Source organism: Mytilus californianus, unplaced genomic scaffold (genome assembly GCF_021869535.1).
Source record: "Mytilus californianus isolate M0D057914Y unplaced genomic scaffold, xbMytCali1.0.p SCAF_1, whole genome shotgun sequence".
Taxonomy (NCBI): Eukaryota; Metazoa; Mollusca; class Bivalvia; order Mytilida; family Mytilidae; genus Mytilus; species Mytilus californianus.
In genome coordinates, this window is record NW_026262581.1 from 114,742,869 (window position 1) to 114,759,644 (window position 16,776).

At 33.5% G+C, this 16,776-nt stretch overlaps 2 protein-coding genes across 2 annotated transcripts; one reads left to right on the forward strand and one right to left on the reverse strand.

The window, feature by feature from the left end:
* Positions 1-3,284, reverse strand: LOC127738803 (M-phase inducer phosphatase-like). Its single transcript, XM_052250183.1, has 2 exons — positions 2,488-3,284; positions 1-420 (listed from the first exon to the last, which is right to left on the reverse strand). The coding sequence occupies exons 1-2, from the start codon at positions 3,282-3,284 to the stop codon at positions 393-395; spliced, it is 825 nt and encodes a 274-aa protein (XP_052106143.1). The 3' UTR covers positions 1-392.
* Positions 3,285-8,524: 5,240 nt separating this feature from the next.
* Positions 8,525-11,100, forward strand: LOC127738808 (toll-like receptor 10). The gene is made up of 2 exons (XM_052250196.1): positions 8,525-8,660; positions 10,095-11,100. Exons 1-2 carry the CDS (start codon positions 8,525-8,527, stop codon positions 11,051-11,053), a joined length of 1,095 nt encoding a protein of 364 aa, XP_052106156.1. The 3' UTR covers positions 11,054-11,100.
* The last annotated feature ends 5,676 nt before the right edge of the window (positions 11,101-16,776 follow it).

Genomic DNA, 16,776 nt, shown 5'->3' on the forward strand with positions numbered 1-16,776 from the left:
TATATATTTTTTCGTTTGGGCTTGTATTATATTTTCCTTCTGGTTTATATGATCCGTTCATCCTATTTGGACTCTTTAAAATTCAAGAGTCTTTCCTAAATTGAGGTAAATTATATGGCCTTCCAAATACCGTTTCGATCCCTAACATCACTGAAGAGACATTAATTGTCGAAATCCGGATATGGTGTACAAATTTTTGCACCTCATGTTTGTGGTATACCATCTTTTCCACAAGTTTATTGTTTTCTGTTTGGTATTAAATTAATATTAAGATCCATTTTGTTAGATCTGGTGATCAATTTATTTGGCAATCGCCAATGGCAGTCAGCAGGGTTTAAGAACATCAGTTGTTCGACTTGTTAGTCAAATGCGTTTTGTTAAAATAGACTTTTTCACTTTTTTGGTCTTTTGGAAATTGTTGTTTGTGATGTATTTAGACCCCTCTACCAAGCAATTTGTTTTACATGCACACGTATAAAAATTGCGGTTTTTATCCAACGCAATCATAGGTTTGAACGTTGTTTTCAATTTAGACTTAAAAGTCTAAATTGAAAACAACGTTCAAACCTATGATTGCGTTGGATAAAAACCGTTGTTTTCAATTTAGACTTAAAAGTCTAAATTGAAAACAACGTTCAAACCTATGATTGCGTTGGATAAAAACCGCAATTTTTATACTTAAAAGTCTAAATTGAAAACAACGTTCAAACCTATGATTGCGTTGGATAAAAACCGCAATTTTTATACGTGTGCATGTCTAAATTGAAAACAACGTTCAAACCTATGATTGCGTTGGATAAAAACCGCAATTTTTATACGTGTGCATGCAAAACATATTTCTTAGTAAAGGGGTCTAAATACAGCATAAACAACATTTTCCAAAAGACCAAAAAGTGTGACAAAGTATATTTTAACAAAACGCATTTGACTAGCATACACATCTCCAGTTATTTGAACATGTACTACATGTATATATAAAACCACCTGACGAGTACCCTTGGCAGGGAAGAAACAGTTTGTAAATGTCATATTCACCTGTAAATTACTATTTTTAAAACCGCGCAAATTTAATGCAAATCCGCGTATATGTAATGCACCGCGTTCGAATTAGGTCTGCTCCTTAGTAACTATTCACGATAAGTCAACTATATTAATATTTTGTGGTAGGGTGATTAGTTGCAAGGATTGCATGTTCATTTGTAATTTTTCAAATGTCATTGATATCATTTTCATTCTCAAGTATCTCAATCTACTTCGTAAACCCTGAATTTTGATTCAACACCAGAGAAAGCAGACAGAAGTATACTGTCATTCATCGCGCCAAATATCAAAAGAAATATATTTCCTCAACCTGGTCAAGATTGCAGTCTTTGTTTTGATGGTCATCACATTGAAGAAATCAGCCAAAAGACAACTTGACAACGATGATGTGATGATGTGTCTTTACCAAAGCGACGCAAACGCAATGATATGCTAGACCATATTTTATTATTCCATGACTGCCTTATAAAAGACGTCCACAATAAAAAAAAAACTAATAGAAAGTGGTCTAATATTTCATTTAAAAATTTTGTTTAAAAGGACGCACGTCTAAATGCAGAAAAGTGTTAAAATGCCTCGTTTAGAGATTTCGAGGAGATATACCGTTAGTCGAATGCGTGAAATTTATTATAAAAAAAGCGGATAAACACATCAGTATTAACAGCAATTTTCTTGTGAAAACCATTTCACCATCCCGAGATCGCTTCGACAAAGGAACATTTACAGCAGTTTTGACATTCGAGATGATTGCTAATTTAAAACATTTGAAAACTCGCCAACAGTTTTTATGAAACCATTCCACCAAATTTCTTTTTCCATTATGATACCTGCATACAACAACACTTTAATGGTAGCAATCTCTACAAGTTTGCCGGGAGAAGTGTTTGGAAATTTGATGAAGATATCTAAACAAGTACCAATGAGTAAACGCCACAACCTACTGTAAATCTAGACTATTCGACCTCATAGTGTGAAAAATTATTATGTAGAATGTTTCGGTCCACTGAAGACAACCCTCAAGCTGATAACGTGACACGTTTGTGTGAAGGGGTGTGCAAACTGGTAGTTTGTTCTGCCATTTAACCAAAGTACACTGCATGATACGTATATAGCAATATCACATGAATACACGAATACAAATCCGGAAGTTATGAAGGAAACAAATTATGAGACAGCAAACAAACTCTTTACGTTAAAACTAAAGTATACATTAAGAAGTACACGAAAGTTTTAACGCTGAATAAAACAAGAATCAAGCGAGTTTTTTTCATAGGCTTTAATATGTCATAATTTATAATAGATAAAAAACAGATAACAGAATAACAATAAACAATTGAATAAACAGCTTATAAAATTTAAGCACTTGTATTTTATCACATAAGAATTGTAGCACTAGATATTTGACCAGAAGTTTTGTTTTAAAATCGCATTGATTTTCTTGCATATCGTCTTTTTTCTCCTGCTGTCCATGATTTGGATTTTGCTCGAAAGTGGCGTAAATCTGTTGAATGGTCAGAATGAAGCATTGGTCGGTAGCTGATCGGGTCACATAGTTCAGGATTTTCGCCGAAGAAGGCTTTGTATCCACCATCAAGAAGATAAATTTCTGGAAAGTTTAATGCTGGGTAGTTTTCTTTGTTTAGTTCCCTGTCTTTGCTCCTGAGGAATCTTAACATTTTTGGACCTCTTTCTGATGAAAACTCACAGTGAAAGATAAGAACTTGTTTTTCTGTTGTTGGGTTCTGAAGCAGAGTTAAAATTGTCTCGTGTAAATACATGTTTTCCGCCCCTCTGACATGCCCACCTTCAAATTCGTATGGGTATCTACAGTCGATTATCCGGAAACTATCTATTACGCCATCATAATGACCTTCAACAAGGTCAGCGAGAATCTGTGGTGAGATGCTCTTTAAATCTTGATGCTTTCCCTGTACTGTTGGTAAACTGTATGTTCTACTACCGTCTGCTATCAAATGATCGTTTTGTGTGAGAATATTTACAACTGTCTTCACATCGTCATTGTGTCTGCGTCGCTTTGGTAAAGACACGTCATCGTTGTCGAGTTGTCTTTTGGCTGATTTCTTCAATGTGGTGTTGACATGACCATCAAAACAAAGACTGCAATCTTGATCAGGTTGAGGAAATATATTTCTTTTGATATTTGGCGTGACGAACGACAGTATACTTCTGCCTGCTTTCTCTGGTGTTGAATCAAAATTCAGGGTAACATTTGCTGATTGCATAATGTCCACATCATCAGAGTTCTGGAATAGTCTTCGGGAAATCATGTTTATCAATATTTCAACAGCTTTGTAAAGTTTTATTTTGCACTTTAAAAGCATGCAGGATATATACCCAAAATTTTGACTGGCATTAAGTAATTTTCTCTCTGATGTAGGAGTCCTGCTCATCTCATTACTCACATTATCCAATAATGTTTACCTAAAGCCATAACGATATAGCTTGGACAATGATTGCTTTGTCACTTGACCCTTTCAACCTTGATTGATTCGTCAACTTTTCACTGGTACTGAATACCATGTAATAATTGACTGTCAAAATAGTTCATTATATACCGAACTATCTGTTGTTTAGATCCCTGAGATAAATTCACCTAATTAATTCCAAATAGAATGCTTAATTGGTTAGTTCGCTTAATTTGTCTTTTTCTAATTAAATATATTTATTTATTGTCCAGTGAAATATTGTGTAATACTTTAAAAAGAAGAATATATTCATAATTCTGACATTATGTAATTTGCCTTAAAATTAAGAGAAATATACTTACAGATGAAATTCAGATATTTGATTATTTCATTTTTAACAATTGTGTTTTGTCCAAACCAGACATTCATATTTATGCAGCGTACACCTCCCCATTCCTAATAAAAAAAATTAAAAAGCAACAAACAAATTAGCACGGAACAGTTGTCGTACCCAGTAGAAATTGGCATTTCTATCTATGAAGGCTAAAATAAGATTTTTCCCCGTGACACTGAAACGATCAATGGTGAAAAATTTAGAGATAGGAACCATATCTTTGATCGCGACCTTCGGGAATATAAATTAGTATAGAGAGATATTGAGAGAAATCATTTTATTCATATAACTAAATTAATTCACATCATGTATATGCGTAGGCTAGCGAGGCATCTGTCAGCGTATTCTTTATAGATATTTCGTATATTACAAGTTTATGTATAATGGTGGTGGGTTTTGATCATTTACCTTTTCCTATAGTATACGTTACAATAATGCTGTCTATTGCAAATAAATATATATCTGGAGTCCAAAGGTAATTAATCGACGCTTTACTTCTCCTGTAACACCATCTGTCTGTCATTTTCGAGATAACTCATTTTGGGTTGAAACATTTATTTTAATTTAATGAAATGTATCCAAACAGAAAGAAAGATACAGAGCAAAGTGAACTTTATTCAAAGGTAATCTATAGTATAGAAAAAGAAAATTTGCTATCTATAACTATTATCGTACACAGTTATTACAAGGTGTTTGACTATTCTGTTAGAGCCGTGTGCTTCTAACATTCACACCATCTGTGATTTAAACGTTTTTGACGGTTCTGTAAACGCAATTTCCTTGTAATGCTCGCCCTCCCTGTTTTCTGAAAATTTTTGTCTGTCCTTTTAGAGCCGTCTGTTTGAAATACTTGCTTTAATGTGATTTAAAGCTTTTGATTGTTCTCTTATAGTCGTCTCCTTGTTATTCTTGATCTCCCTTTGATTTGAAAAGTTTTTAACTGTTCTCTTGGAAAGCTTTTGTTTCTGTTAGCGTCAAATGCTTGTAATGCTTCAACTCCCTGTGAATTGAAAGTTTTTGGCTGTTCCGTTGGAGCCGTCTACTTGTAATGCTTCATCTCCCTGTGATTTGAAAGTTTTCGTCCGTTCTGTATGCTCCAAATTTCCTTTTATGCTGTCTTTCCCCTGTGATCTTAAAGTGTTTGTTGTACAAATGTAATAAACATTACAGAATTTATATGGGTTTCGTCATTTCTCTCAAACTTCAGACCAACATACATTATAAGCTTTATAGGAAAACCACAACCACAATTGTTTTCAAATATTTCAATTTAGATTTGGAAAAGCTAATTTACGAATATATGTCTGGCTTTTTATTACTGCATCAGCTATCAAAAATTATCAATTGTATTCTAAAATCACTCGGGGAACTTGTAATGTAGTCTACACATTGGGGATGAATACCATTATATTATAAATTGTTCACATTTTTTAGAAGACATAAATACATTTAGTAAACAAAATTTCAATAGAAGTCCAAATATTATACTCTTTACTGAAATTGTGTCTTCTACAAATAAATTTATGTAAGTTTATTTGATTTAAAAAGAAGCGAGTGTGTCCTCCTGAATTAATTGTTTTTGTTGTTGTTGTATATATTGTATTTATGTTTATGTATCTAATATGATGTTATACATGTGTTTTCTGTACCTATGTATTTGGTGATGAGAATAAAGATATAAAAAAAAAGAAAAGAACAAAAAAATGTTTTTTTGGGGTGATTTTTCAAGCCGGAGTTTTTTTATAGTATGGCAAAGAGGGCTTTTACACAAAACAAAACCTTACAGAATACTTGGTTACTTATTAAACTGGTTTAAAGTTATCTTTGCAATAAAAAAGAAATTGTCTTCCTTAATTTTCATTGTTTCAACTGGAGTTCCACAAGGATCAGAACTTGGTCCTTTGTGATTTATAATATATAAAAGATTGCATAGAAATTCACATCTTTGACCGGACTCTTCGTTCAGTTTCTTAATGGTACGATTGGGGACAGATATACATTGTTGTGGGTGGTCTTGACTTATAGAGAGAGCTGGACGAATTCTCAAGGAGTTGACTTATGTTGTGCTTCAATCCAGGCAAAACAGAAATAATTATTTTATAATAACTGATACAGCAGATATTATTTCCGAAAATTATAAATAAATCCCTGTTACAAAATGTCACATACCTCTTGGGGTAATGTGCTCTGACGCTCAATGTTACAAAACATAAAAGTTTTTTTTAAAGAAAACGTAAGTAACGACTTTGCAGAGGGTATTATGAGGGGAAAAATAATTAGCTATTATAAAACGTATGGCATTATTTTCGAATATCGAAGTGAGATTTGGAACAATTGCTGGATACGGTATTGAAGGTTTGTAGAGAAAAAAAATGAAACAATCAATATTTGTAAAACAAAAAGACAAAATTTATTCTGAAAAAAAATGCAAACGCAGCCGATCTTTTTGTTTTGATCTGAACATTTAACTGATAGGTTGTTTTAATGAAAAAAAAAAAAAAAAAACATAATTCATTAAATTAGTTTTTTTTACAAACTCGATCGATATCTAGTATGTTTGAATGTTCCCGCTAGAGACAATTTTAATAACATCAATACCTTTATTTAAAGTTAATTGCCATGAATGATTGCTAACACAGAATCTAAAATATCTGGAAGAATGAAATTTGCAGACAAAACACGTTCTTACACAATTGGATAAAACTATGAATTTTCTACCCCGAGAATAGATTTACCTTGGCTGTATTTGGAAAAAACTTTCTTAATGTTGGATCTTCAATGCTCTTCAACTTCGTACTCTATGTGGCCTTTTAAACTTTTTTAGTTCGAACCTCACTGACGAGTCTTTTGTAGACGAAACGCGCAATTTTAATCCTGGTATCTATGATGAGTGTATTTAGAACCACTGGGTCGGTGCCACTGCTGGAGGAGGTTTCCTTCAAAAGGTTATAACCAGCCCGGTAGTCAGCGCTTCTATATTTTCATGAATTGTCATTGATATGGTCATAATTATAAATAAACTCGTACTTTATTTGACCTTTTCAGCTTTTTTTATTCGAGCGTCACTGACGAGTCTTTTGTGGACTGAACTTCTGTCTGGCGTACAAAATTTTAATCATGGTATCTATGATTAGTTTATTAACAACCGCTGGGTAGATGCGGTATCACCAGCCCAGTAGTCAGTACTTCTGTGTTGACATGACTTAGCATTGATACGGTAATAATTATCAATTAACTGTTTCCAAATTTTGATTTTTTTTTATATAAGAAGGATTTTATACCCAAGGAATAGATTACTTAAGCTGTATTTGGCAAAACCTTTATAAATTTTGGTTCATCGATGCTCTTCAACTTCGTACTTTATTTGCCTTTTTAACCTTTTTGATTCGAGCGTCACTGACGAGTCTTTAGTAGAATAAACGCGCGTCAGGCGTACAAAATTTTAATCCTGGTATACGATGAGTTGATTTACAATCACTTGGTCGATGACACTGCTGGTGGAGGTTTCCTCCCCGATTGTATCACCAGCACAGTAGTCATCACTTCTGTGTTGACATGAATTATCATTCATGTGGTCGTAAATATAAATTAACTGCTTACAAAACTTGGATTTTTTCGATATACTAAGGATTTTCTACCCCAAGTATAGATAACCTTAGCTGTATTTGGCGGAACCTTTATGAATTTTGGGTCCTCAATGCTCTTCAACTTTCTGCTTTATTTGACCTTTTTAACTTTTTTTATTCGAGCGTCACTGACGAGTCTTTTGTAAAAGAAACGCGCGTTGGGCGTCCTGGTATTTATGATTGAGTTTATTTGCGTTTAAGTAGTTAGTATAGATATTTGTAACGTCAACCAATTGAACAATTTTCTAAATGAAAAGAACACTTTTTAAGTTTCGTGCGTGCGCAGCGCATTTTTCGTTAGGAAAGTTGGGCAAAATTACTTTTCAGAAAGGCATACAAAATACATTTGCAAAAACGTGTGTTTTCCTTTTAAAAGTTAATGGGCCAACAACCTGCACAATCTAAACTATATCTGTTTCAGTTTGAGCCACGTGTTTTACTGAATATTTGGCAGATTCGTTCTTTTAGTTTTATAATATTAGTAAAATAACTTCGAGTCTTTTATTTAAAAGAGGCAGAAGATATCAAGGGTACATTCAAAACGCACAAGTCGACGAAACTAACAAAAACCGTGGCAGAAAACAAAAGACGACAACAAGACAGACAAGTCCTCAAAACGCTATTAAGAAAACTTGAAACTGAGCAACACGAACTTCACAACAAAACCTGGGGTGATCTTAGGGTTAAAGAAGGGTAAGCAGATCCTGCTCCACTAGTTGCACCATTAATGTTGCTCATAATACTTAATATGACATATTAGAGAGAAATAGCCCTCGAACCTCGTATGTAATACTTTAATATAATCTATCAGAGAAATAGCTTCGGCACTTCCTGTACATTATTTGATTATAGACGTTGTTAAAATGTGTATTTTAAGATATCGTTATCGAAAAAAATAATCAGTGTAAACTTTAAAATGCATCCTTATATAGATATGAATTCAACCAAAGTCATAAATATCTACGTCCTGTTTCCTTACTTCCTTCATTGTATTTATGAAGATGCAAATAATGCAAAATGAACAGAGTGATAGAACAATGGATATATGTACGTTAATATGTATTCATATTGTATTTTTCAATGTTATCAATTGTAATCCATGTCAAATGAGAGGAACAATAGCTAATTGCAGAGACAGAGGCCTTACGAAAGTACCAGATGATCTGCCTATTGGTATTACAACTTTAAACTTAATACAGAACAGAATCGCAGAATTACCAAACTATGCTTTCAGTCGTTACAAGCATTTGAAAGAATTACAACTTGATAAAACAGGGCTCACGTTAATCCAAAAGGATGCTTTCTATGGAATGAAACAACTGAGCAATTTATCACTTTCAAAAAACAAAATGGATTTGTCAAATTCAAGTTCAGCTGATATTTTTAAACCACTAACATCACTGCTAGAGCTTGACATAAGTGAAAATGACAATATCCCGGAGGTAGCATCACTTTCGTATCCATTCTTTGGCTACATGAAAAAACTAAGCAAGTTGTCAATGGATCTTTTATCTGAGCGTGTATTTGAACAATGTGGTTTTGGAGAACTTGTTAATTTGAAGGAAATTTACTTTAACAGGTGTTATATAGATCATTTGACCAACAAAACATTTTTAAATCTGACGTCCACTTTAGAGGAAGTACATTTTTACAATTCCAAACACATTACTGACATAGAATCAAATACCTTAAGACTTTTAGTTAACCTAAAGGTTCTACGTTTATACAAGTTTTGTTCAAGGTTAGATTTAGCTTTAAAACTTTTGTACCCATATGAAAACAAATCAATTTCAATAATTGAATTCACAGAAGTTAATCCGGGAATTTGCGATGGCCCTCTTCATTTTCCAAGTGCTGTCATAGTTACTCAAGAAATGTTCAAACATTTACAAAAAATATGTATTAAAGAACTAATTTTGATGGAAGATGGAATTGTAGACTTTGAACCAAAGTCCATTCTGTGGTATGAATTTCCGGAATGTTTTGAAAGCATTATTTTGTCGAAGAATCGCTTTCCAGTCGCAAATGGATTTAAAACAGCCGAACTACTCATGCTAACTCGTAAGTTAGTTAACCTCAAATATTTTGATTTGTCGTACAATCCATTGTCCTATGATAATACAGAATCGTTTACGTTCAATGTGACTGACAGTTGCTACACAACGAACCATGAACATGCAGAAAAACTGAATAATGACTCGAATATTCGTAACAGAACAATCTATATATCTTTACCTCCTAAGTTAGAAAAACTTAGACTATCAAATTTTCTACAGAAAATAGTAAACAATAATTTAACAGTTGGCATACAAAATTCGTCAAACCTGAAATATTTAGACCTGTCTTACTTTTTGTACAATTCCATTCCGGACTTAATGTTCCTACATCACAGTAACGTCGTATTTGTTAACCTTACTGGAATCGATTCACGATTGTTTGTAAGCAGAAAACACCAACCATTACTTGAAAGTGCCAGGACAGTTATACTAAAACAAACACTTCTAGGCAGAACAATATACAAATCTGGGGAATCTACATTTCAGGCAATACCAAACGTTACAACATTAGACATCTCGTCAAATAACATTTGGTATATTCCTATAAAAGCCTTTTCTGCAAATAAACAATTATCTGAGCTTATTATGGCATATAATTTATTTGCTGAAATTCCAATATCTCTGATGTCATTATCAAAATTAAAACATCTTCACATGGAATATAACATGCTTCAAACTATTAATCAAACAATGAGAACCTGGTTAGAAAATCAAAGAATACGAAACAACGGGAATTTTGTTCTCGGACTTACGGGAAATGTTTTCAAGTGTGATTGTGACACCTCCGATTTTATCCGGTGGATGTTTGAGACTAATGTTGAGTTTGATAACAAAAAGAAAAAGTACAAATGTAGATTGAAAAACGGAACGATATCAACTACAGTTCGTGTTCACAACGAATTTCATCAGCTTTTCAGTAACTGCGGAAGTCAGTATTGGCTTCTGGTAGGAATTGTTTTACTTTCCGTATTTACTGTGTTGACCATTCCAGTTGCCATTATTATAAATTTTAGATGGAGAATAGTTTACTGGATTTATCGAGAATTCAAGACAGTCGTCCAAAAAAGATTGAAACAAGATTTTTGCTACGAAGTTTACATATCATACGCACGAGATAGTGGTACCTGGGTGAAGGATTCACTGGTTCCCAAAATAGAAAATTGTTGGAAAATGACTGTCTGTGTAGAAGATCGTGACATTCTTGCTGGTGGAAGTTTCGCCGAAGCAATTGCAATATCTATCGAAAAAAGTCGAAACGTCATTTTTGTTATTTCTGATGGTTTTAAAGAAAGAACGTGGACAAGTTATGAAATCGAAAGAGCAAAATACGAAAAGTATACGGGACATCTTCACCATATAATTATCATAACAAAAAAGGTTTCAGTGGATAAAATTCCCACCGAATTTGGACGGTTTTGGAAAGATGTAATGTTCATTGAATGGCCAGAAGAGGATTCTGATTTTGGATGGGATAAATTAAAAATAGCTCTGTTTCAACAGGACAAATGATGAACATACACTAGTTGTATAATGTTTGCCTACTGCATGCGAATAATTTTTTTTCTGTAAAAAAGACAAATTTATTAACTTTATATGCTAAAATGCTAAAATTTATAATGTATTTCAAGGTTAAATGAATTCATAGTTTTTTAAGAGTCTCGAGCTTGAATAAATGTCAAAATGTCGTCCGTGAGATCTTCTCAAGAAATCAATTTGTTTGGACAGCAATACAATTTTATACTCGAATTTTTTTGTAAGTCTAGGTTAGTCTATGAAAAGGTATATACTATGCAATTTAGAGCGAGGGGCTTGCCCCGAGCTCTTCATTTCATAGTATATACCTTTTCATAGACTATCCAATTTCGAGTAATCTTTTAATTGGTCTATTGATAGTTTATTTTGGCTGACTACTTGTATCACAGGTGTTTGTAAAACGGAGCTCATTAACGAAGTTTTGTAAATCTACTCCCTAGTATCATTGTAAAATATGTTATTTCAAAAGGCCCTTGACTCCAGAATGAAAAGATGGTAGCTGCTGGTGTGAGTATGTTTATTGGTATAAAGCAGTGTTTTTACTATACATGTACTTCTTTACATGGTAAGATGACAAAATAAATTGACCAAAAGCAGGCAATGATTAAATTGCAGTGGAAGCTTTACATGTCTTGAAAACATTTTTCAATTGCACAGTAAAACTTAAGCTATAATTAATTTGAAATATATAGATAGTTTGCAGTGACGGACCCAGGTTTGCTGGGGGTCCGGGGGTTGGAAAACCCTCATTTTCGGGCGATCAATGCTTTTGAATGCAAATATGGTTGGACCCCCCTTTTTTTCCTGGGTTGGAACCCCCTTAAAAAAATGGCTGGATCCGCCCCTGGTATGTCCCATGGATAGTCTGCGGATAGTCATTAGAAACCAACTACCAATAGATCAAAGATACTAGGGTTAATGTTTTTTTTATTTCAAAGTAAAAACTAATAGATGTATCAGAACATGTATATACATATATATATATATTATATATATATATATAGGTGGCACATTCTCTTCAGACATTATTACGGTTTTGCAATTCATGACATCGTCCTGAACATGCATGAAACATTTGCCACTGGACATTAAGCAACCAATAATCAATCAATCAATCAATTCATGACGAAATAGATCAAGTTGCCTTAATTTTCCTTCACAAGGCTTCATAGTACACACCTTTTTGTGTACAAAGTAATTGCATGGGTGATAAATTATCACAATTTTAAGATGGCGTTGTACTCTAATCAAGGTATAAAGAACCATATTTGTGACTCTTTATTTAAATGAAAGAAACTTGCAATCGTCAAAAACATTTTTTAGATCCAAAGATTTTAATAGCAGAATATTTAAAAATCAATGTGAAAACTATATTACAAACTATTTAATTTAATATGGAACACAGCATTTTATTTCAAAATAATCTTGATTACGATACAATGAAATCTTACCCTTGTGGTCATTCGTGCGTAGTTACTTAGTTCACGGAAAAAGTATGTACTATGAAAATTAGAAGGCAAATTCTAGCAATTTGATTGGACGAGAAGTTGTAAGTATGTGCTAAATTGGAATATAAAATGTGTATAAGATACATCTTGAGGGCGTTAGACCGAAATGGTATATCTAATGTACACCAAGATATTATTGTCAATGCAGAATGATTGTTTTCAATAATTTAGGAGGGGGTCTTGGCATGATAAATGCAGGGTATCCAATTTCATTTAACGACATCTTGGTGTAAATATATATATAACATCTCATATATATATTTAGAAATTTCCAATTTACAAAATATAAAAAAGAACAAAAATACTTTTTATGTCCCACCTACGATAGAATAGGGGCATTATGTTTTTCGGTCTGTGCGTCCGTTCGTCCGTTCGTTCGTCTGTCCCGCTTCGGGTTAAATTTTTTGGTCAAGGTAGTTTTTGATGAAGTTGAAGTCCAATCAACCTGAAACTTGGTACACATGTTCCCTATGATATGATCTTTCTAATTTTAATGCCAAATTAGAGTTTTGACCCCAATTTCAAGGTCCACTGAACATAGAAAATGATAGTGCGAGTGGGGCATCCGTGTACTATGGACACATTCTTGTTTCGAATTGCTTTTGTACATACTTTCTTTTTAAAGGTCTATCAGAACTAACACGATTCTCTATTTTGATACCTCCTTAATATTTTTAGCTGATTCGAGCCAAAGGGCCCGTTTTTAATCACTTTGGCGTCTGTCGTCCGATCATCCATTGCTAAACATTAATTTCTAACCCCCTCAAGCGCCACCGAGTCAGTTGAAAGTAAAATTTTGGTTCAACTTTGACTGATTTCAATGACCAACCAACATAATGTATATCCACATGGGATAACATGTAAATATCTTGTTCTTGAAAATAGATTCACGAATGTATTATTTTCTAAGATGTATGACGATATTATTCCTCACAAATTGTGTTTCCAAAGATTTAACAGTTGAAGTCATCTTACAGGCCAACATACCACACATACCTCCCATTTGTCATTTGCTTCAGAGCTACTATGAAAAAATCTTTTCTAGATTTGGACATGAAACAAACCCAAAGATCTGTCAGAATACATTCAATCTAAGTCTCCTTTCTCTTGCTATAGTATATAAAAACATTTGACTTCTCTACCCTTTACACTATTATTTCGCATTCTAAACTTAAAGACAGATTTAAAAAAATAGTCCAACTTAGTTTCATAAAAAAGAATGACCTACGCTTTATAAAGGGAAAAATCATATGTTGTAAAAACAGACAATCGACATGCCTATTGAAACCTATTGTAATCCTATTCTTGTCGACTTGTTTCTGTACTCATATGAGACAGACTTCATACAGGAGCTTACCCAGGAATAATGGAAAAGGCTAGCATTAATCTTTAACTTCACGTTCGGCTATATAAAGTATGTCCTCTCACTAAATAATTCAAAATTTGGTGACCATATTGAACTCTTCTATCCCATCGAACTTGATTTAAAGGATACCACAGATACAGGTAGGTCTGCCTCATATCTTGAGAAATATCTAGAAATGGACAATGAGGGTAGGTTCAGAACTGAACATCTTTTCAAACACATTGGCTTCTATTAGATTGAATTTGTGTTAAAAAAGGCAGAAGTTTGAGATCGCTTAAACATAGTAAAAAGTCAGTTTTTTAATCAATATAAAATTGACATATTCTACAGCTCTTTTTATAAAACTTTGACGTATTCATCTCATCTTTGATGCAAAATGTTATTGTGTGGAGAAACTATCGGCAGAGCTAATATTCTATCAATCTATGTCCATAGGCGGGCCAAAAATAGCTTAGGACATGCGAAATGAATGATATAAGATGACTTTATCTTTTTATTCTGTTGGAAGAAAAAATAATCCAACGAGGGCATGATTTTGCTTAAAAATAAGATCACAGGTATCAAAACAATATAAAAACAAGGATATTTGGTATTATTGCCAATGAAATAACTATCTGTCAGAGACAAAAGAATGAAATTGGTGTCTTGACAGATCCGAAAAGTGTTCACACGTTACAACTAACCACTTCTAAGCTGCTGACTTAATATAAAAATAATATCTTCAGTAGCTCATGAGAAGAGTGACGGAAATATTTGTTAGACGAACAGATGGAGGGACAAACGAGCAGGCGAAAAGACAGACAAGGTTGATGCAATATAGCCCACTCGTAATGTGTGTGTAAAATAAATGAAAATCAGTTATCCCATATTGCAACGACACTCACTTGGTAACAAGCTCCTGACTTGGAACAGGCACATAAATAATCTGGCAGGGTTAATCATGATGTGGTCGCACAACCTTCACCAAACCTGGGACAATGATATAACAGCACACCACGAGAACACACTGTAAAAATCAGTTGGAAAGTGTCTGACTTATCAGATCGGTACAAACGACAAAACAAATACAACCAAAAAACAAGTAAAAAAAAGACACGGGACACAACATATCGATTTAAGAGTACACACTGTTATTGAAATTTACTTTTAATTTGCTTTCATTGAAATCTATACGTCGCTACAGATACGGACAAAGCGAGCGAGTTGGGGAATATTCACACTATAATAAGAGCCAAATGACAATAACCTGGAAATTAATTTCTGCAATATTTTTTAAGTAAATAGCACTTATGGCATGGTTTGAATATACATTTGGATATATTGTCAGGTTTTATAATCTGTATTTTTAACGTAAACTTTGACCTTCAAAAAAATTGTTTTTGAATTTTCATGGTTTTCAAAAAGGTTGGTTTATTTGACTTTGAGCCTAAGCGAACGAAAAAGGAGTCGTTTATCCATTCCTGAAATCACAAGAACATACAGGCCTTATATACAGGACTGAACTCCAATGGGTAATTACAGTCGTGTACTGTCGCAACATTGTTAATACACGTAATGTATCTTCTTGTTATGCCTTCGTCTGGATAATAACCATCACCTAAGCTTACACAGTCTATCAATCTGCCACCCTCAGGTTTTGGTATTTGGTATTGACTGGTACAAGTCCCTTTATAAAAGTACTTTTTAACCCCATATTGGTCTTCTCCACACTGATATATACCCATCATTCTTTCCATAAAACATTTGATGTAATTAGGTGTCATTTGTTTATTTGGGTGCTCGTATAAACCATCATCTTTATTTCGGCAGCTAGGATAAGCAATCGTGCACGGTTCTGAGTGACCGGGAACTGGTTTGTTTCTTGAATAATCACCTGGAATGAAAGAAAATATAAACACAAAAAAACTTCTTAGTATTTCATTGTCTTTCTCTTTCTCTTATTTGTTATATTATGGTAATGTGAACTTGTGATAGCAATGTTAGTATGTGCGATTCGTACGATTTTCCAATGTTTAGAGACGGAGTTGGTGATCGTTACTTTGTATCATACAAACTTTGACTGACAACAAAATAGCTGATCTATAGACATGCCACTATATGCCATGTACAGTGTTACATAATAGCTTAAACTGACGAGGAAAGGCATCGACTAACGAATGCTATAATGTTTTTTTATCTGAGTTTGCTGAGTGGTCTTGGGTGCTGGAAATAGGGCAGACGGAGTTGCCACGATGTCCAAGAAGCATTGGTTCAAATTTCTTCGAGAGAAGGACAAATATTTGCAACTGCATTTGCAGATTTAACATATTTTTGGGGACTAAATTTTAGACAAAGAATTTATCCGATGCATATATCTCATTTCCTTAAAATGTTGTGTTTAACGGATTGCTTTTGATTAATCAGGACAAATCAGCACAAGCCTATACTTACATACAAACAGACTTAAAGCAAAACTATTAATCCTATAGAATCAATGAAAACAAACTTACAGCCATCGACCAACACTTTTCTGCTTCCGCAATTCACATTAGTAAAGTTGTCACACTTGTTAGTGATATCGTTAAACATCTGAGGATAAATGCATTCGTCTAAATGTTGCTTAAAATGTAGCGGAACATATATAGTATATACTAAACTACAATCGTAAAACCTTTGACATTCCTCTGCATCGGCAATCAAAGATGACGACGACGTCTGACATTGGTCAGTTATAGCAGACGATGCTGTAAAAGAAATTTAAAGTTAAAATAGAGACACCTACATGTTTTATCTTTTGTGCATTCTCTCTGAAATAATGTTCTATCTTTCGTCAGTGGAAATATACT

Excerpts from the sequence above, each read along its gene's own strand:
- LOC127738808 (XM_052250196.1), top strand. The coding sequence starts at position 8,525 with ATGGATATATGTACGTTAATATGTATTCATATTGTATTTTTCAATGTT. Across the intron at positions 8,661-10,094 it reads ACCAGATGATCTGCCTATTG|CCTTTTCTGCAAATAAACAA; the intron begins GTATTACAACTT and ends TTCCTATAAAAG.
- LOC127738803 (XM_052250183.1), bottom strand. The coding sequence starts at position 3,284 with ATGCAATCAGCAAATGTTACCCTGAATTTTGATTCAACACCAGAGAAA. Across the intron at positions 421-2,487 it reads ACAGCAGGAGAAAAAAGACG|AACAATTTCCAAAAGACCAA; the intron begins ATATGCAAGAAA and ends TACATCACAAAC.